We start from the raw sequence: 21,715 nt of genomic DNA on the forward strand, positions 1-21,715 counted from the left end.
AAATACTATTATCCCCCTTTTAGAAATGAGGAAACAGGGTCCTCAAAAGGATAAATACAAGTAAGTAAAAAAGAAAAATTAAGTAACGCCCAATTTAACCCAGCACAGTGAGAATGAGAAACCAGCCAGACTCCAACAGCCACCCTTCAAGGCCCCTGCCAGGCCTGGTCACCAGGGCACCCGTGACGTGGGGGGACGTGGCGGCGGGCGGCCCCTCAGAGGACCAGGCCCCCTACAGGCGTCGGCTAGTCCCCTTCATGAATCAAGCACGAGAGTCCACCATTGTTAATAGCAACTTTATTTTCACTGGTGCAAAAAAAAAAAAAAAAAAGAGTGATAATTGTATGATGCATTTCCCCCTAAATTTACAATAATGAAGGTTATACATAAATTATATAGATCACAAATTTTCTATTTTATACTATTTAGAACAAAAATTACTTTGATAAATATGTCAAGAGGACAACATAGATTCTTAATGGATGGCTGAGTCCAAATATGCAAAATATAGCTTCTGGCTTTGACCAGGGCGCTTTAAAATTCTCAAACATGCATTAATATATTCTAGTTTCAGGGAGAATATTATACATGGCCTTATTTTGCATTTAGGGAAAAGCCCAAGCTGAATTTCACATACAGTAATCCTTTCTTCTAAATTAATCTCAAAGTGAACTAGAGAACAGAGAGACAAGACGACGCTGCTGGGTTAGTCTCCCAGGCAGCGAAGGGAATGGCGCATCAACAGTGAAACAAAGCGGGAAGAGGAAGGAGAGTTCCATTAGTAGCCAAGAGAAGTGGTTGTTAAGAATTTGTTTGGTTTGTTTTGTTTTTTTTTACCATCACAGGAATTTTAAATAGCAAATCAATCATGCTACTGTGGGCGATCAGACAGCCTGAACACTTATGAAGTGAGTAACTGTATTAAGGTCTTGAAGGTGAGCGTCCGGAGGTGCTGGGCCAAACACATCACAGGTAAGAAACGGGGAACCTGCCTCGGCATCTCTGGAAGGCACGGTCTACGGCAGGGAGGCCTAGTGTGACAAGCCCTCCGCAGACGTGGGAGGACGGGGCGGCGGCCCGCCCCTCAGAGGACGAGGCCCTCGTAGATGGGCCCCTCGGACTCGGGCGACTCCCGCCTCAGGCGTAGGTGCTCCAGCGTGTTGTGGAAATGCTTGTTAATCTGCTCCGTCTCTTCGCTGGACTCAAGGTTGGGGAGGTCTTCTCGGATCTTCTGGATAAGCTGATTCAACACCTGAATCGTGACCTACAGGAGAGGATGCGCCACGAAGAATTGAAGGGGCTGTGCTACCCTCACCAATTACCAGGTAATTATGAGAAAAAGAGATGAGAACAGGGCTCCCGATTTGAGCAACAATAGACTATTCATCAAAAAAAAAAGGTTAAAAAATACAGAGCATCATGAACCAGAAAGCCAACACTAGCAAAGTATCATTTAACCTACAAATCTTGACCAACACTGTACTGTTAGCAGCATAAAGCATCATTCTTTCTTTAGGAATTATTCTAAACTTGTACAGGATGACAAGTCAGCCTACCACTTAGTGTCTATAAACTATTGTGTAGTTTTTAAATAACAACTATTTTTATAAAATGTCCCTAAGGAAAAGAGACAGGAACTCCCTTGCACATAATCAATTTCTTCATTAGAGATGCACAGACACAGAGAGAGAAGGGTATTGGGAGAAACAGAGACTGACAGGCGAACTCCCCCAGCCCTGACTCTTGTAAACAAAAAAAGTACCAGAATGATAAACCTTTGCATGTATCAAACCCAAGAGCAGGAAAGGAAAACGTCAGCCCACTTACCGCATCGTTCTCCTTTTCATAAAAATAGATATATCTGTTGAGGATTTCTATAAAAAGCTGCACTTGCAGAGAGGGGTCCATGCACTGATTGGCTATTTTGAGGGCTTTCTTCAGGCACTCCGTCACCCGCTTGCCTCCCTGCAGCTGGAATGGCGGGGGGGCGGGGGGGACGGTTACAGAGATGGAGGGACCCCAGACGTCCCAGTCCACACAAGGAGATACACATGGCAGTCCCGTGCCTCGCTCAGGTTCTACAGGGACACGGAGAACTCAAACCTTCATTTTCTAAAGCACAGAGTTCTTTTTTAAAGCCAACAGGTTATTTGTTTTGCATGTTTACGTATGTTTTATGTTCTCACGCAGGCACACTTGAGAAACACGTGGGTTCCCAGACCACTGAACACAGCGGGCGTCGCCGTGGAGCGAGCCCCCCCACTCTCGGTTTCCCGAGCACGGACAAGCCGCGCTGAGGCTGCACTGCAGGCCACCGACGCTGTGCAGGGATGGCTGAGCGGGGGAGGGATGGGGGATGGCTCATCGGTCAGAACACAGCCGACGGCCAAGACCCCATCTTACATGGGGGCAGTTCACAGCACCACAGTTCCAGTAGCAACATCAAAGATCACAGGTCCCAAATCCCCGTGATCTCCATTATCACCACAAATGATAAGGAAAAGGTCCAAACTACTGCCAGAATGACTGGGACCGACAGGAAGTGAGCACAGGCTGCTGGGGATGGCGCCGAGACCCGCCGGACGCAGTGTCTGCGGAGTCCATGCGGCACGCGCAATGCAGCAGGCTGTGCCTGCGCTAGGGAGCCATTTTATCTTTTTAAGGTTTTTTAGATTATTTTATTTATTTTTTCAACAGGAAGGAAGGAGAGAGAGAGAGAGAGAAACATTGATGTGTGCTTGCATCTCACACACCCCCTCCTGGGGATCTGGCCTGCAACCCAGTCATGTGCCCTGCCTGGGAACTGAACTGGCAACCCTTTGGTTCGCAGGCCAGCCGGCACTCAGTCCACTGAGCCACACCAGCCAGGGCAGCCTATTTAAAGGCATGGTTAAACCTGCTAGGTTACAGTGGTCTCAAAGCTGAGGCTTCACTGCAGGATGTCACTCTACACACTCCTTTCCATCTCTTGTGACAAAGCTGTTGCGCCAGGTGCCCGAGCACTCCCAATGCCTTCCCTGCAGGGCACGAGCCAGCCCTCCCCAGCTCCCCCGCCCCCCCTCCGCCGCCAGGGACCCGGTCTCCCGCAGCAGCCCAGGCAGAGCCCTCACCTCCTCCCCGTTCCTGTCCGTGTTTTTGCCAGACCAGAAGAGATGGGCACAGGTGCTCACGGCTCGGCCCTGGTCGGGCTTCTTCAGAAGCTTGGATGCAGCGAGAGCACACTGCGTCCTCAAGGGCTCGTGGTTCTCTTCACTGAAGCACTTCATCCTCTCAAAAGTGCCGATGATCAGGGTGATGGCCGCCAGCTGGGCTTTGGAGTCACTGATTTCATCCTCGTACAGAGAAAACGCCTGGAGGACACAAAGCAGAGGGACTTTCAGACAGAACCAAGCACTTTCCAAAGCAGTCCCACCAGACCTCCAGCCAGAGTCCCTTCGGACCAGAGCGTGTGGGCCCTCGGGGACAGGCGCGGGGCAAGAGGCACGGCAACCCAGGGAAGATGCCAACAAGCTGCAATAAGGAAACGGGTCTTCACGTTCTTAACCCAGAGCCCCCCAACTGAATTAACTAAGGACCTTTGTCTCCCACGAAAGCTTCACCATGACCCACCGGGCAATCTCCGATCTCCCCGGCACCCAGCAAAGGGCTGAGTTTCCATCGCCCCGCCAGTCCCCATGAGCATGGCACTAAGAAGTCCCGAGGCGGCGCGGAAGGGGCGGCCACAGACTCAATGAGCGCGAGCCCGCGGACCCCGCGGACCCCGCGGACCCCGCCATCAGGACAGCACGCGGGACCGAGCCCAGCAGGGCGGCTCAGCAACCCAGCGAGGGAGTGGCTCGTCACCTGGGACATGAACTCATAGGCCACGGTCTCGTGGTTCTCAAAGCCGATCTCTCCGGCGGCCAGCGCCCCTTGGAGAAAGAGCCGCAGGGGCAGCTCGGCCAGCTCCGCCTTGATCAGGGCGCTGATGGTCTGGTGCGCAAAGGAGAAGATCTTCTGGCACTTCTTCTCCCATTTGTCGTCCTGCGACGAGAAAACACGTTCCACCACCTGAAGCTCAGGATCAACTTGCTCAAGAACGTCTACTGAATCTAAACTTCTCCAGGGCAGACAAAGAAAGCAATACAGCCGCCCCCGCTCACGACGGCCACCTGAGCGCGGCGCCTCCGCACCCTCCACATGTCCCGTGTCTGTTTTCCTCATCAGACAAGCAACACGTTCCCAGGTCGGACAGAATTAGGAAAACAGAAGAATTTTAAAAATAAAAATCATCCCTAATTCTACCACCCAGGACCAGTCACTGAAAAGCTTCTGGAGTTAAGGTCTTCCCTTCTGTCTTCTTTGAAAACGTAACAGAACAGGGGTCTCTGTGTATAGTTTCTCTTTTCCACTTCACAGCAGCTCACTGGAAGGGTTAAATTAGGCTCAGACTGCACGTAATCTGTATCCAACTTCTTCTGTTACTTTGTCGTAACAATGTTCCTCATGATACTAACATTACTTAAGTCATTTTCATTGTGAGACTATATCCCACAAACTGGACATGGCATAAAGCATGATACATGTAACCGTGCCCTTCTGGGAACAACTGGGCCACCACGCGTGAACGACCCGTGTACACAGAGCTTCATTCGGTCCCTGCCCACTCCTCAGCACAAACTCTCAGAAGCACATTTATTGGACTTTCATGGCTCCAGTGCGTACTATCGGTTTTCTAGAAAGATGGCAGTAACGCACATTCCCGCCGCTGCGAGACGGGAAGGCGGCACCGCTGCCATCGCTGACTCCTACCTTCCTTTTCTCTTTGCCAGTGGCACTTCTAAAAGGGGTCAGTGCTGTGCCCACTAGTGAGGTTCCCCATTTTATCCATGTTCTTTCTGTGTTTGAAAGAAAAGCCACGGACTTGTTACGAGGACTCATGCAACGCACCAGGTGTGCGGTCCAGCACGGTGCCCAGCCCCTGGTGCGTGCGTGCCGGCTGCCATGGCTACTGGCGCTCTCGCAGAAACCCGTCCACGAGAGGCTGGAGAGGGACTGAACGAGCGGCTGGCCCAACAGAGCCCGGCCACAAGCCACAGGCCTTGCCGGCAATCTGCAGGGTGGTCCCGTCTCCCCATCACCCGAGAGTTAAGTTCTCTGAGGCTTGTTCCGTAACGGGGACCTGGCCGTGCAGCTTCCAGGTGCACTCGGTGCAGGAGGTCCCCATGGAACCCCGCCTGTGACGACCTGAGCCGCCAGCCTGCTGGCGGGGGAATAAGCTCGTAAACAGTAAAAACTGATTCGATGAAGGTCTCATAGGGCGAGGGAGGCCACCGCCCAGCCGCCCGGCAGGCAGAGCTGCCTTGGGCCGGCCCTCCCCGACGGGGCAGCGCACAGCAGGGTCCGGGGAGCACGTCCTTCTCGGCGTCTGGGCCAGCTGTGCAGCAGTGTGATCGCATCCCACAAGCGACCTTTACCCACGGCAAGAGGCCCGGGCACATTTAAACGGGCTCACTCTCATTTCTACGAGTTTGCTCGGGCCCGGCCGCCCCTCCACCAGGACGCACCCTGCCTGCGTCTGTCAGGGACGCCAAGCACAGGAGGAGCAGGGAGCTGAGGGCCGGTGGCACGGGGACCTGAGGGCACCGCTGGCTGCCAGATGTGAGTCTGAAGCCTGCAGCGGCCACAGGCTGAGGCGCACACAGAGGGAGGCGCGGGACGGGGTGGCTCGCGGGGGGCACCCACCACTTTGCAGCTCTGCTTGTAGCGGAAGGCCAGCTGGTAGGCCGCGAACACCAGGGGCGGCAGCGTGAAGCGGATCCGCTGGTTCCCGCCGGCTCCGAAGTGTTTCCGGGCCGTGTTCAAAATCTGATTGAAAAAAACACACAACCGTCAGCTTCTCCGCGCTGTGGCCGGTCCTGTACAGAATGAGGTGGGGGCTCCGGGCGCTCCGTCGCCGCCAGGCCCCCGGCGGCACTGCGCCCTCCGGCCCCACACAAGCCCTGCTGCCTGTCACCCTGAGACACACACGAGCCCCGCCTCACAGGCAGGGACGCCCAGGGCCGCGCACGTGTCAGCGCGCAGAGCGATGGGCGCGCCCTCCCGCACATGCGGTCTGCTGTGAGGCGTGGGGCCCTAAAGGCAAGACTTGGTCCAACACGTGCTGCTCACACAACCCTGGGCAGTTTGCTCGCCTTCTTAGCTCTCCCTTCATTGGAAAAATGGAGTAGGAGATTTCTCCTAGAGTCACGGGGACACGGAGTGTGACATCACCTGACCCAGGGCACGCGTGCGGAAGTATCGGCCATCACAGGGTCGCAAACAGCCACGTGCAGCCTGCCGGCATCTCCCGCCCCTAATCCAGAACAGCAGACCACTCGCGCCAAGGGTGACGGAGGGCGCCTCAGAGGGGCCGCTGAGAAACGGGTCTCCTCAGCTCGGAGGGCGGCGAGCGCTCACGCAGCGCCTTCTAGTGGGCGTGACACTGGGGGACGGACTCAGGCCCGAGGGATTCTCCGACACACACGACAGAGGGGAAGGGGGTGCGCCCCCCCCCCGGGGGGGCAGAGCAACGACCCCTGCCTTAAAGGTCTCTGAGCCTCGGCCCGGGCCGCTGGCCACAGGGAGTCCTAGCTCCTAGTAACCACCGCCCGGTGCGCGACCAGAAACGCCCACACAGTCAGGCAAGGGCGCGGGGCGCGGGGACACCGGGCACCCGCACGAATGTGGGCGACCAGGCGGTCCCCACTGCGACCGCTCACACACGGTGCCCAGCATGCCTGCCACTAAGCCAAGTCCCAGCTGTCCCACCGCCAACAGAGGTCAGCTTCCTGGTCACATGGGTCACGAAGGAGCACAGGCTGTCAGCTGTGACAAAGGAAGCCACAAGGACAACGTCGGGACCCAGCCTCGCACGACCCTCACGCACCCACCAGCTCGTCTGCTGGGCCCGCAGTCGCCGGCAGCCGGCTGCGCCCTCTGCCATGAAAGGGAGCTCCCCCGCCAGCCGCCCGGGCGCGCGCCTCGGTCACTTCACAGACGAGTACTGAGGACGCCAGAGAGGGAGGACGTCTGACTGCTCTTCCCCAGGAAAAGGGGGTAAAGGAAAAGGCTTTGTGAATTTTCAAGTCTTCACACACTTTCAAGGTGGCACACACACAACTTACACCTGCAAACCTTAGGAACATAAATACAGCTGAAGGCAAGGATTGTTGCCTCTACTTTAAAAGCAACACATAGTTTAAGAAATATGAACGAGGAATGATTACTGGACACCCAACTAAACAAAGACAGGCTTTTTTCCAATTCTTAAGAAGTCTTCAAAGGAAACCAGAGCAACCAACTTGTTCCTCATAAGCTCCAGAAGATGATAACTACGTGTTTATAATAAAGTGAAAGTCTACAATTCCGCTTCATCTCTCATTCAGTTGCGACTCTTTCAAGGCCTTCTCAGAGTGCCAGCTACCCGAGGGCACGTGAGCCGCCTGCACCCAGGTCCCCGGGGCGCTGTGACGGGCACAGAAGGGCGGACCCGCACCAAGTACTGCTGGTCGGGGTCCTCGGACCGCAGGAGGTGGATGAACCTGCCCACGAGGCTCTGCTCGTCAGCGAAGTCCTCTGGGTCGGGGTCCTCGACAGGCTGGTCCGGCTGGTCCTGGATCAGCGTGGACACCAGGTTCATTATGGAATCCACCTGGGACACAGGAGACAGAAAGCCACTGGGTGAGACCATCACTATGAAAAGCCACGGTCGAAAGTGTTCCCAGCTGTGCAGTCACAAAACGGCCGCGACAGGAACGTCCCTTTTTTATCAGCACGTCCGTGTGTGGTGACGCGCACAGACAAGCGTCTGGAGAGAGATGCGCCACGCGTTCGTCAACACCGGTCGTTCTCTTTCCGGCAAGGACACGGCTGTTGTGTCATCCCTTCCTCACGCAGCCCCAGTGTTGTAATCTAGGGAACAGATGCACCCCCCGCAACGACGCAGCGCCAGCTGGAGCCCTCCTACCTGGTCCTGAGAGACGATCTCTGTGCTGTGATCCAGCACGTTGCTCAGCACGTAACAGCTCATGCTCTTCCTGGACTCGTAGTCAAAGTACTCGAAGAGCGGGGGGAAATGTTTCAACTTCAGGACCGTTAAAATATTGTTGTACGTGTCCACAGGGATCTTCAAGAGCCTGGTGAGCTCCTTCGAGACTGCGCTGCTGGTGGCAATGCTGCAGGAAGGAGCGCGGCAGCCCGTCACCACGCGGCACTGCCTTCCCACGTGCGCACACGCGCCTGTCGCGTGCGAACCGGACACTTGCCATCCACACGGAAAAGGAAACAGGGCGGGCGAACCACACACCGCCCACGGTACTCCAGCGACCGCCTTCCAAGACACCCATCCGAATGCCCGCAGGCGCCCAGGGCTGCCCTGCTGACGCCGGCGCCCTGCGGCAGGGCTCCCGAAGACTGCCTGGAACCCGCCGCCCCCCAGGGAAGCGCTCGAAGGGGCACTCAGGCTCCTAGGGTAGCTGATGACCACCATACACTCATAGTGAAAGCGTAGGAAGAAAAGTCCTCGCACAACGAGCAAGTCGACACCACAGGGGAAAGGCAAGCGGTTGCTGCTGCCTCAGATGCTGGGAAATCCGGGAGCGGAGCAGAATTTAAGGAGCCGCGGGGAGGGCTTCCGCGGAGACTGAGGAATATCCAGTATTGATGAGAACCCTAGAGGTTGGGATTTCTAATTCTTTGTCTCATGTCACTATAAAAACCACTTAGTAAGGAAAACTACAGATACGTTACTGTTATTCAAGATCCGAAATGCTTTTCAAAATAAAAAAAGTAAACAAAAAAGGGGACAGACCAAAAGAAAAAAAGGGGAATAAACAGGCGAGAGAGAGAAACCCCCCCGGTGCAGCTGATGCCCCGGAAGAGCCAGGGAGACGGGTGAAGCCACGAGTGACAGGGTCCAGTGGCTCTGGCCCAGGAGTGTGGAGCAGGGACAGGCAGGGACAGCAGGGAACAGACAAGGGACCAGGAGCACCCACGACGGCCACAGGGGGGAGCCACCAGCCCAGGCGAGCACCGCAGAGGGAGCTCTGAGCAGAGGGAGCTCTGAGCAGAGGGCTGCAGTGCCCTTGGCGGTATCAAGAGATCAAAGCTCAAGACAAAACAACGCTGCAAACCAACTTCCGTTCTGCACCTTAAAAGACACACATGCCCCTAACTTTTTGCAACTTACTCATCTATAGGAAACATGTAGTGTAGAAATACGGCATGACATAAAGAGTTTCCCCAGCAGTTTAAATCCGGACTCACTCACACAGACCAAAGGGTCCGCCCTGGACACACGCCCCTGGCGCAGCTTCTGGCCCAGGTGCCTCTACGTGATGCACGTACACAACTAGGCCACCACCTTCCACACTGATGAGCCCCAAACGTGTCAACTGAACACATGCTTAAAACAAGACAAATGCTCCCATTTAAAAAAAGGAACTGAGAAAAAAAAACAAATCTGGGACCGAAACGTGCGTAATGAGGGCTTTTACAAAAATATAACTCTGACTTACTGTTCAAGGTTGAGCTTATTAAATATCTCCACTGTTGTTTCTAGAACTTTATCAACATAGTCCACACGATCAGGGTAACACTTCATAGCAAGATTAATGAGGGAGACTTGCAGCGACACCACGTCCTCCGAAGGCATGTCTTGTCTGGACTGGAATGTCGAGAAAGCCACAGAAGTGATTTCAAACCATCACAACAGGACCCGCCTGCCGGGAAAGCTCCAGGCTCCGAGGCCCCAGGAGGGAAGCCATACCCACCTGTATCACCGTGGCCACCTGCTGGGAAAAGATATCGAAGAGCTTGATGTCGGCTGGGATTCCAGGTCCATCCTCACGGTGAGCAAACAGGGCTAATCTGAAAAAAAACAAGCCTAATTTTAGAAGACACAGCGCCTGGGGTGGCGGTCAGAGACGGCATTTTCCTCCGCCCGCTCCTCCCTGCTTTCAGCTGCGCTGCTGCTCTAGAACACGCCGACAAGGTCTCTAAGCCGCTCAGCGGTCACTGAGCGGCCGCCGCCACCCTGCCTCGCAGCGCTCTGCCTACGCACCGCACTTGGCACCCCACGGACAGGCTTTCCACAGGCCAGTTTTGCCAAATTCTTTGACACCTAACCAAGCAGATACAGACAGCAGTGCGCTGAAGTGACAAATGCACTCAACAGCCATGATGATAAAAATCGCCTTTCAAAGATCGACGGTGCTACTGTCAGACACTGCGTCCTTACTGCTGTCGAGTTTAAAACCACCCATTCCAAAAGCAGTCAGGCGACCTCCTACTTCCCACGCACGGCACCGTGCACAACCCCGTCTGTCACGTGGCCACCTTCAGCATGTCCTGGTCGCACGGCTCCGCGCGGTGCCCCACACAGAGCATCACTGCTGACACAGATGCCTGAGGGCACCGCCACGCCCACGCAGGACCACCTGGTTCCTGCCCCCACTGAGCACGGGCCCAAGCAGCACGCAGTTCTCACTGCCCAGGACTGTGCTGATGATTTGGAGAAACCGGCTATATAAACTCAGACTTTAAAGCCGGTAACTTAGATACTCAGAACACAGCTCCGTAAAAGGCAGTATTTGTCAACCTAGATCCTCGCCAGCTGCTTGTTGCGCGTCGCCAGTGGGACACAGGTTCCGGGCTGGCGCTGGGCATGGCTGTCAATGAGACCTGCATTAAATCCACAAAGGCCAAGTTTTACATTTTTTTGTCCCATTTTATTTATTTAGTTTTAGAGAGAGGGTAAGGGAGGGAGATAGAGAGGGAAAGAAACATCGATGCAAGAGAAACATCAACCGGGTGCCTCCTGCATGCACCCCAACCAGGGGCCAAGTCCACCACCCAGGCAGGTGCGCTGACCAGGAATCAAACCAGCGACCTTTCGCTCCATGGGACAACTGAGCCACACAGGTCAGGGAAGGTTTTACACTTTTAAACAAGACCAAGGGCTACAGAAGTAAAACTTAAACCTAAAGGTAATTTACTAACACAGTAATACTTTAAAATTCTTTAAAAAAAAAAAAAAAAAAAAAAGTGATGCCCTTGGCCGGGTGGCTCAGTGGATTGGTGCGCCATCCCATCACCAGGCGGCTGCGGGTTCGATCCCCGGCCGGGGCGGGTGTAGGACGCAACCAGTCCATGTTTCTCTCTCTCCCTCCCCCTACTTTTCTCTCTAAATCAATAAACACATCCTCAGGTAAGGATTTAGAAAAACAAATGACGACAATGATTACTTGAACATTTTTAATCACCTATATTTTGTGGCTACTCAATAAAGACAACTCCCAAAACAACTGGTACCCACTGAAAGATAACTTTCTTCTTGGTGAGAACAAATGTTGTTCTTTCGTAACCTTTGGATTTCCAAGATTTAAATGATGGGCCTGCATAACAGTGTCTGCAAACAACAATGAAATGCAGAGCGTAAAACTGGTCCCTGTCCCCATGCTTCCTGCCACAGTCACATGCTCTCTCATGACTGGGATACGCAAGCTCTTGGTAGAATCTGATGCTCACAGAACTAACTAGTGTAATTACGTTAAAATCATTCCTATAACCAGGACATAACAGAAACACACAATTCCCAACACCGCCACGCTCGCTGCCCCGAGGCCCAGCGGAAGCCCCCACCTGTCGATGAGAGCGATGATGACGTTCTTCACGTTCACGTTCTGGTGCAGCTCCGCGCAGGCCCGCAGGAAGGGGCTCAGCGTCTGCAGGTGGAACTCATCCGGGAACACCTGCGACCAGAGTGTTTAGCCTTAGACTCAGGACTTCCTCGCGGTACTTAAAATTCATGTTTGTGGGGGTAATCACTTTGATCTCACACGACTAGATTAAAACACGTAACTTTTAAGCCTCTCCAAATGCAAGCCCAGGGAGAAACAGGCCACTGACCAAAGCCCCCCAGCAGCTCCGTGAGGCTCACCGGGCCTGGAAGGCTCAGTGGCTGCGCCTCTGGCGCACGAGGGAGAAAAGCACAGGAGCGCATTGTTAGCAGGAGAAAGTGTTCTTTATTCTGGAAAACTTGCTTTCTACTCTATCAAGATTTTTCAAAACAACGAAAACCAATGCAGTATAAAATGGGTCACTTAAAAAGCCCCGGCGCGCCTGGCCCACCTGGATGATGCACTCCATGAGGTACTCCTGAGCCAGGGCGTCCCTGCAGTTCACGACCTGCTCCAGGATCCCCGCCAGCACGACCTGGGGGGAAAGCCGGGCTGAGGAGGCGCCGCGCGGCCTGGGCTGCCAGCCTCGCAGGCCTGGGTTAGGGTTTTCTCACCCACACTTCCAGGTTAAAATGCAGACTCTTACAGGAGCATTTTTAAATAAAAAATCCTGTGTTCCTACTTAGGAAAGTCATTCACTAATTTGTCTCATCAATCTTTTATCTCCAGTTTGTGCTCTTTGCACCCTCAGCAATGTCTGTCGGATCCAAGATTATAAAGAGTTCCTTCGCATTTTCTCCAGGAAGTTTCCTGGCTTCCGATTTTAGATCGAGGTGCCTGACCCGTCTCTGAGATGCTCAGCCTGGTGTGGGGCGGGCCGCCAGGGGTCGGGCTTGCACGCAGACGCCCAGGTGCCCCGCGCCGTGTTGCACAGGCCGCTAGTGCGCCTTCAGAGAGCTGAGCGCACGGGCCGCACGCCGGTCCGCTCCGGACCATCCACGCTGGGGGTCTGCCCGTTGCTGGGTCAGCAGAACCCACAGGGCGCAGCATGTACAGACGACTCGGCTCGCAGAGCCGAAAAATAGTTACTACCTGGTCCTTTCCAAAAAAGGTCTACTGATCCTGCTTTATTCTCCTCCACTGACTTACATGTTTAAACTTTCACCAACACCACAGTATCTTAGATAACTCTAGAGTAAATCTACAACAGAATATAGTATTTCTCAATTTAAGATGAAAATTGGTAATTCAATCTTCCACTCCATAGGCAAAAACTCAAAATCAATCTTTCAGCTTATTTAAGTCGTCTCTGCCCATGATTTGCAACGTGGTACCTACTACTCGACAAAAATATCTCAGCTGAGAAGTCAGGTTTCAACGGTAACTCATGCCACAAGGGGGGGGGCCCACGAGAAGAGGCACCTGCTTGTAGCGCTCCACGCCGACGCCCTCCAGCTGGCTGAGGCGCACCAGGTTGGTGCCCACCAGGATCCGCAGCTCCTGCCGCTCCCGCTCCCTCTTCTCGCGGTCCCGGCTGTGCCCCTGGTGCTGCATCCTCACCCACAGCTTGTTCATCTCCGCGAAGTTGAGCAGCACGAAGTCCATGGAGTCGCTGATGTCGCCGGTGGTCTCTTCGCTGCAGGGACACAGATGGAAGAAGGCTCGCGCGCCGGGCTGACACGCAGGACAAACCCTGCCCACCCTCCTGGCGCGCTTCCTCTGCACCTCCCCCTCCTGGGCTCCGTGTTCAAGGCAGACAAACTCACGGGAAAAGCCCAGGGAGAGGACGCAGCACAGGCCGAAAGGGACATGATCCTTCCCCTCTCTCCCTTCCCTGCACCAGCCAGACTTGTCATGACATTAATTCAAAAAGCCTAAAACATCTGCCACGCTGTGCTGGTGACGCCACCACTTCACTGTGGAATGGGTCACACCTTCCAGTGGACAGGAAGCGCGGGGAAGCACGGGGGAGGGACAGGGCCCTGCGTCTCCTGCTCATTTTTGCTCCTCCTAAGATAAGGCACTTAGCAATTTTCCAAATTTCTTTACTGATTACCTAATTAAGTGCTCAAAATTGGGAGTCAAATCATAATAAAGCAAATAACATTCTTCTCTACTGTTTTTATCTTTTCTGTACCATTTTTTGTCACATGCATTGTGAAAATGTGTATTTTTTTCTTTTAAAACGGAGTTGATGCAGATATACTAAAACCCCTGAATTGTATATTTTAGAAATAAGTGAATAAATAAGCGTTAAAGAAAGAATTCCATTCTCCCGTTAGAGGAGAATCCAGTTCTCCTGGGAGCACAGGTGGCCCAGGCAGCGACCGCGGCCGGCACCGCGGGGGTAGGCGCGCAGGGGCCGCGGGCACCGGAGCCCCGCCCACCCAGGAGGCAGGCTCTCTCCACAGCTTCTGCTGTGCCTGTTTGGCGTTATCATCTAACTTGCGTGCACAAATAATTAGTCACTTATATTCCAGGGGAGCCAGCAGTCCGGTCCACGGATTATAAAAACTGACAGACATTCAAGAGACAGTGTGAACACTAGAAAGCTCATGGGAAAAGGGAAGAACACGCCCTCACTCCATGGTCTCACACGCTATTTGATGGAAGGGGAAACGCTCCCAACTGCGCTAAACAGGAAGAGCGGGTTCCAATAACGCCGCCACGGCTCTCGCGAGGGGCGGCGCGCCCCGCACCACAAACCCCGGGGAGCGCCCCACCACCGCGGGCCTGCTGCTCGGGTTCCTCCTCGGTGCTGCAGAGGCTCCCGGCAGCCGCAGCTGTGGACGTGTATTTCCTTCTACACACTTTCTATACTTCCCAGGTATTCTACAACAAAACCCCAGCCCAACTAGAGGAGGAAAGAAAGGCACCCAGCGGCCTGAGCGCTGGCCTGCGAACCAAAGGGTCACCTGTTCGACTTCCAGTTGGGGCACGGGCCTGGGTGGCGGGCCAGGTCCCCAGTGGGGACACGCAAGAGGCAACCACACATGGATATTTCTCTCCCTCTTTCTCCCTCCCTTCCCCTCTCTATAAAAATAAGTAAAATGGAAGGAAGCAGGGAGAGGGGGGGAGGGAGGGGAGGGGGAGGGAGGGGGAGGGGGAGGGGGGAGGGGGAGGGAGGGAAGGGAAGGGAAGGGAAGAGGGAGGGAAGAAAGAAAAGCGCGCACTCGGCTGGCTCCCCTTCGTCGGGCAGGATGTTCCTGGTGCACTGAAGAAGGTAGTTCCTGAGGAACAGGCCTCTCAAGGGGTGCTGCACGCCACGGCACATCTCCACGAGGTCCTTCAGGATGTCCTTCCTGGACTGGGGGAAGGACTTGACGTAGACCACTCCCACCGTGATCAGCAAGTAGCTGGAGAATCGCAAGGAAACAGTCGATTAGAAAGAACATACTTGAGTCGAGAATTCAATTATGTCCAAACATACCGAATACAAACATATGAAATCAACAAGACAGGGGCCTGGTTTTCTCCTACACGACTTAAAAAATACCATCAGATGTAAAACATGCACCCATACCCGTACAAATATGCGCATATAACCATCGCCTTTAAACACTAATTGGAAGAACTGTCGCATTCATTTTTCTAGCAGTCGAGACACTGAACAAAGTATGTACATTTCTATTTCCAAAATTTCTCAATGATCTATATAAACAATAAAATTAATTCTACTCTAAAACTTTTAAAAAATCATTCTCTACCAAAATGCTGATCACGTCTGTTAAGAAGTTAAATAGCTTTGAAATCGGTGTCTAGCAAAGCTGCCGATTTTGGTGGCAGTCACGCGCAGGGGGCGGCGCCGAGACAGCCCCGCGGTGGCACTCACAGCCGGGGAATGATGTTGCCGGCGTACTGCACGAGCTCGTAGAGGTCCGCCACCTTCCGCCCCTTGGCAAACTCATCCGTCAGGTAGACCTCCAGGTAGTGCAGCTCGTCGGAAATGGCCATATCTTCCCGTTCCGATTAAGGGCTCAAACGCACTGGGCACTGGGGGGAGGACTCGGGACCTGTCACCGGCCCTCAGCTACTGGGCAGATCCTAGACACCAGGCCGTCACCAGAGCGTGCGACGTGAAGGCCGGATTTTGGGGGACTTCCCTACTCTAGAGCAAGGTCTGGTGCGGCCAAGCACCAGAACCAGGACCGCCGTCAGAGGATGGAGGGGCTGAAATGGCCCGTCGCCAAACGCCTGTCTCTTTCAGAGGCCTGCGGGACAGACCCTGTGGCACGCGAGAGCCAGCTGCTGCCCAGCGTCGCGCCCCACAAGGGCCTGGGCCCCGAGGCACCACTCAAGCCCGCTGAGAGGAAGTCAGGCCCAGAGAGGGTTTCTGATACTGAGTTCTCCATTTCGTCACTTGGCACATTTGCATGGAAAAGGGATGCTAACCGCTGAGACAATGAAGAAAGTTGTGTAACTCCAGAAAAACTTAATAAGGAACAAACAGAACAGGGCCTTATCAAGAAAAACATAGTCAAAGTGTTCCTCCTCCAACATTCAAAAGATACAGAGTTCATAGTAGCTCTTTGGTGACAACATGGAAGTCCGGAGCTCGCCGAGCATGTTGGAGGCATGTTTCAGAGCGTCCATGAGCTTGTTCTTGTCCTGCAGAGGCACCGAGAGAATCGATGAGGCGCTTACCGAGACAAACGCTTCGCTATTCAGCCCGCGCCAGGTATCTGTTACACAGCTTTAAAGGGACACAACACGTTATGTTATTTCAATGCCATAAAGCTCAACTTTACTTCTCCTTGCCTTCTCTCTCCTGGCAAGAAAGGGGCGTGAGCCATCCTCGCAGTGTGCGGAGAACAGCAAGTCTCACGTGCCCAGAACCGCAGGCTGCCCGGCAAACCCCGAGCCCGCGCCCCTCCTCCCAGCCCGCCGCCGCGCCACTGGTCTATGCCCTCCCACAATCTGGGAGGCTGGCGGCTGATTCTTTTGAAGCAGGACACTAGACTGACAATGGCTTTGTCGCAGGTTGCAGACTCTCAGGACGTCTGGAGCAGCGACCCCTTAGCTCCAGGAAGCACCACTTGCACGGGAAGAGGCAGAGCAAGCGCGGGCACCCACCCGCCCGCCCGCACCCTCTGCTCCCAGCCTTTCTTCTTCTGTGCGAACGTGTTGCAAGAAAAGCAGCACAGCTGATGGGCCTGGTTAAGGGAGCGCGTTGCTGAGCTTCAGAAACTGTGAGGCACAGTAAGATACGATTGTCATCGTCACAGCACCTTGTAACTTAAAGTGCCAGCCTATGTGGTTCCATTTCTTAAATTTCAATCCAGAGAATCTACAGTTTCTACACAGGTTATCGCCTACTAAAATGATTTTAGAATTTGTATATAAAGAGGTGTGTATATAATTCTTAAGCTAGTGTTCACCAAAAAGTACATGCACATCTATTCAGGAGAGAAAAAAGGCTTCAAGGTAGAAAAAAGCTAGAAACCCCAACAGAAAGCGTGCGAACGCGCCCCCCGTGCGCACACGGCGCAGGCGCAGGCCCCACCAGGTGCCCGGCCGCCCTCACCAGGCATCTCTTCATCTGGAACGACTGCACCTTCACAGCCTGGATCGCTTCATCCAGGAGCTTCTCCTGCTCATCCTGAGGCGACTGCTGCGTCGTAGGCTGGGAAACGAAGAAAGGCTCCCGTCAGTTCCCAGCTGCCCCCCCCAGCAACCCCACTGTTCCAGCCCCGCCCTCCCCCAGGCGTTCTGGAAGGCCCATCCCAGCGCGCGCCCCGGCCCGCCGATCCGCGTGGACAGCCGCTGAGCAGACCACTGGGCCCAGGCCCTGATGCCAGCGCGCCACGGAGGGAGGGGACAGCGACGTGCACGGGACCTGACTCCCGGAGCTGGCTGAGCACCCTCCCGACCCGCCGTCTCCCAGAGCCAGAGGGCGGCTGGCGCGGCCCACGCTCCCTACCACACCGAGTCCGCCCAGAATATGGCCGTCAGCCCACCGCGCACTTGCGAAGGGGTATAGTCTGCCCACTCCCCAAAAGCATCCTTCTCTGTAGGCAACGTTTCATCTGCATCTTGGTCTATCCTTAGACCAAGGAGCTGGTTTACGGAACGCGGACCCCCTCAAGCAACATGTAACGGGGGTTGCACAGCTCAGAACTGAAAAGGCCAGGCTGTCGCTATCAACCTGTCCCAGAGCTCCAGGAAGAGCGCTCGGCCCCAGGGCCTACCTCTGCAGGCAATCATCTCAGACACAGAGCTGCAGTTATAAAGGACAAAACACAGCGGTTTACAGGTGTCTGCATGGACACCTGTACAGTAATTAATAAATGACGACACCAGAATGAACACTGTTCTGCCCTGCCCTGCATATCTCAACATGCTCTGCCATCAGCAAACACCTGCTCACAAAATGAGGGGGGTCCACCTGTCCGGCAGAATGAACACCGTGCTTACCCCCGGGTGCAGTGTGTAGCACGTTACAGTTGTTAGTCATTTTTGCACCCTTGGGACCCACTGCCTGACACATAACGGGTGCTTCACAAACGTTCCATGAATGAAAGCATGAGCTGGTGTTGGAATGTTTAGATTATGTATTTAATAAAAAATGACTAAAGAAACAGCAGCTGGATAAACCAACAGCGGTATACGCGAACGATGGAATCGCGTTCCATCCCCCCGAGAACCCCCATGAGGCCTGCTCTGGCTTGGGTTTTTTGTTGTTGTTTTTTTTTTTGACTCATTACCCCGGATGCAATAGATTTAACACTTACTAGAATCAATGGATTTCATTAAGTTCAGATGGTCAACTCACAGACAGTAGTGATACATCAGGAAAGTTTTATAATTACCATTTTATTGTGTTAAAACATATATGACACAGTTGGCCATTTTAGCAATTTCTAGCTGTGCGGTTTGGTGGCATCAGGTATGTTCGCGTCGTTCGCAGTCATGACCGCCATCCGCCATCTTTCCAAATGGAAACGCTGTTCCCGGGGGCAGGAGCTCCATGCGTCCTCGGCCCCCGGCAATCGCCATTTTACCTTCTGTCCCCGTGAGTGTGACTTCGCTGGGTAGGTCCTGAGTGAAACCGTGTAACCTCTGTGCCCGGCTCACTTCGCCAGGCCGATTACCTTCGGGGCCACCCGTGCTGCGGCCTGTGGCGCGGTTCCCTCCCTTTCTAAGGTTGAACAGCAAACACCACGTTGCACGGACAGACCGTATCTTACCCACTCAGCCGCGGATGGCCGCTTGGGTTGCTTCCACCTGTTGGCTGTGGTGGATAATTATTACTTTTCTATAGCAAGTAAAACTGTGGTTATAAAGAGATTACAAATAATTACAAAAATATTTGTATAGCACTAACTAGATTCAGTGATCTATAATAGATAAAACTTTAGCAAAATTTTTCTATTTGTATCAACTTGGTTTAAAAACTACCAACTTATTACAAAGGAGTTACAAATGAAGAGCTAAGGCTTTAATAAAGAAAGGTGTTTTTACACAGCACCCTAAGACGATGTCGCAGAGAGCAGGACACTCATAACATGGACATGTCCTCATCAAACACAAGCCACGTGGTTCTCCATTTATAAACTCTGTACTTAGCAGCTATGTGAACCAGAGGAAAACGGAAGCACTGCAGAATGAAGACCAAATTAACACTGGAGATTAGGCCCATTTTAACTTGACGCCCAAGCCAAACAGCACTCCTAAGTCCAAACAATTATAAGGTGCAGCGAAAGCAAAGGTCATCGTGACCTCAATTATAAAACCACTCTCCATCTCGTTTCCTCTTCTATCAAACAGGGAGACTAGGAGCACTCACGTCACTGTCAGGGAGAATAAAATGAAGACGCGAAGCTCAGCAAAGCTCAGCACTCAGCAATGTGCACTCCCTAAGTGCCACCACTACTGTCCCATCCTCCGCAGGCACAACTGTCTCCACTCATCTTGGCAACGCATTTGTTGGTCCACCTCTCCCCTCACATGCCGCCGAGTAACCTAACCACATAACCCCGACCCCTGCAAAATGAAAATGACCCACCCCATGGACACACGGAATTTCACGTTAGCGACAGTGCCGCTGAAACATGGTAAGGCACAAAGGAACAACTGAAGTAGGGAGAGCCGAGGCTGGTGAGGGGCGGGAACCTCGTGAGGGAGAGCAGTCTGAATCCCCGGCCGCCTCCCCCTCTGTGTCCCCAGGGCTCGGGATGACCCAGGCACCGCGGCGTTCACTGCCCCAGCCTCGTCTCCCGCAGTGCCCTTCCTTCTCCCCTTGGAGAATCTCTGCACAGCTTCCTGCTGTCTCAGTTCCCGCATCACCGTACTTCCTGGGGCCGTTCTCAATCTCCCAGGCAGCACTGCCCCTTCCACACAGAGACCCCAGCACAGCACTGACGATGCCGGTTCCTGGATCCTCAGACTGCGCTGCATTCAGTTCCACCCCGACGACCCCCATGACCCCCTCTAGATGCCTGAGCTCCATGGCTGCAAGGCCTGTGTGTTGCCAGTGCCCACATACAGGGCACCCAGATGCTGGGTCCTAGAATTTAGGGTTGGGAAGAGCCAAAGAAGCCAGCACTTGGTTTCAAATTCAAAAGTGAGACTCAAAGAAGACTGAGAGACTTGCCCAAGGCAGAGACAGTGACTCTGGCAAGACTGATCCTCAAGTTTTCCTTCTCAATGAAATTCCTGAGAACAGGGCTGTGCATCTGGCTTACTGCGCTCAGCGGGTTCACCCGGAGCAGAATCGCAGTTCAGGGGATTCTCTATTAAGGTTTTTCATTTGTCAACCGGTAAATGCTGAGAAACAGACCAATCCTAGGGAAATGTCTGCCCTGCTCTTACAGCAATTCCCAACTGTAAAACTTCTGAGCCACAAGCACAATCACCTTCTACGACAACATTTCGAAGGAAAGTAGTGTGTGTCGAACACGTAATTCTGCTTCCCGGCATTAACACATGTAGAGGGAAGCCAGTTTCCAAAGCCTGTCTGCACAGCGAAAAGCGCCAGCGTTAACACCGACGTGCAGTGCACCTGCGCATCCTTGAGATGGTGCAGACATCAGCAAAACGCCAATAAAATGCAAGTGGCAACTTGCCCTTCTGGAAACCATACACAAGGGTTCCCGTTTTGAGGAAGTTCCAGTTCACCGGCCAACAGCAGCGCCACGCTTTGCTGCCGCCGCCGCGGCGCTGAGAACGCCTACTTCCAGCAAGTGGAATACTTGGGTTTTGTCAATGGGGAGACCAATAAGGGAGCCAAGGTGCCCAATGACCAGATGTTACTAGATAATCACACAGCACGAGTCCTTCCAGGAAATTCACGTAAGCGAGTCCCTAGAAATCGCTGAAAAGCACCGCAGTCAAGGGAGCGACGAGGCCGAGAAAGGCCAGGGCACCGTGACGGCCCCTCCGCTGGGCATTTCTCGCACAAGAGAGGGCGTGGGGCCGGCAGACACTACCAGGCACCCAGGTGGGACGCCCGCAGGGAAGCCACCTCTCGGCCGGTCCCGATGCCACCTCCGAGCCTCGGGCCCTCCGCACGCCCCCGACCCAGCCCGACGCTCAGAGCCGGCACTCGGGCTCAGGGCGCAGCGGGGCGGTGGCCGACTGCGTTGAGAGGCGCCCACAGGCCGAGACACCCCCTGGGAGCGGCCGTCCGTTTCGGAGTCTCGACTGCGTCCAGGAGCCACCGCCCACCCCGGCGCGGATCGGCCCGCCTGCGGCCTTCCCCGGCCTGTCCCGCACCCCGCAGGCCAAGTCGGGCCGGTCTGAACCGCAACCGGGCGCCGGGGCCCTAACCCCGTCCGCAGGGCTCCGAGGCGGTGGGAGAGAGCAGGGGCTGGGAGAAGGGTCGGCCAGGGGCCCGCCGGCCCTCCGCACTCACCATGGCGACTCCCCTGGACCTGCGGCAATCAGCACGGTCCGCGCGGAGCCTCCCGCGGTCAGGTGACGCGACGGCCCCGCCAACCCCGCCCTCTCTAGCCCCGCCCCCGGACCGGCAGGCGGCTCCTCGATTGGCCCGCTTCTAGGAACCCAAATCTCGCGTA

The 21,715-nt window shown here is 54.3% G+C and overlaps 1 protein-coding gene across 3 annotated transcripts; it reads right to left on the bottom strand.

Moving 5' to 3' along the window:
- Positions 1–331: 331 nt before the first annotated feature.
- Positions 332–21,627, bottom strand: VPS35 (VPS35 retromer complex component). 3 transcript variants are annotated; one of them, XM_054570293.1, is made up of 18 exons: positions 21,553–21,621; positions 18,701–18,930; positions 17,224–17,322; positions 16,211–16,307; positions 15,532–15,655; positions 14,873–15,055; positions 13,122–13,335; positions 12,151–12,234; positions 11,662–11,771; positions 9,792–9,888; positions 9,537–9,685; positions 7,988–8,195; positions 7,517–7,672; positions 5,725–5,847; positions 3,844–4,023; positions 3,111–3,350; positions 1,828–1,971; positions 332–1,264 (listed from the first exon to the last, which is right to left on the bottom strand). In XM_054570293.1, exons 3-18 carry the CDS (start codon positions 17,236–17,238, stop codon positions 1,085–1,087), a joined length of 2,304 nt encoding a protein of 767 aa, XP_054426268.1. In that variant the 5' UTR covers positions 17,239–17,322; positions 18,701–18,930; positions 21,553–21,621; the 3' UTR covers positions 332–1,084. The 3 variants fall into 3 exon arrangements, with proteins under 3 accessions (XP_054426268.1, XP_054426267.1, XP_054426269.1); XM_054570292.1 differs by lacking the exon at positions 18,701–18,930 and having other exon boundaries at positions 21,553–21,627; XM_054570294.1 differs by lacking the exons at positions 18,701–18,930; positions 21,553–21,621 and having other exon boundaries at positions 16,211–16,392.
- Between the last annotated feature and the right edge of the window lie 88 nt (positions 21,628–21,715).

The sequence above is a fragment of the Pteronotus mesoamericanus genome, unplaced genomic scaffold (genome assembly GCF_021234165.1).
Source record: "Pteronotus mesoamericanus isolate MK-2021 breed Mesoamerican mustached bat unplaced genomic scaffold, CSHL_Meso_final contig_202, whole genome shotgun sequence".
Taxonomy (NCBI): domain Eukaryota; kingdom Metazoa; phylum Chordata; class Mammalia; order Chiroptera; family Mormoopidae; genus Pteronotus; species Pteronotus mesoamericanus.

Bases quoted from the DNA above. Each gene is read 5' to 3' on its own strand.
- VPS35 (XM_054570292.1), bottom strand. The intron at 9,889-11,661 runs GTGGGGGCTTCC...GTTTTTTTTCAG, and splicing joins ATCATCGCTCTCATCGACAG to ATTAGCCCTGTTTGCTCACC. The intron at 1,972-3,110 runs GTGAGGGCTCTG...CCGCCATTCCAG, and splicing joins CGGACAGGAACGGGGAGGAG to CTGCAGGGAGGCAAGCGGGT.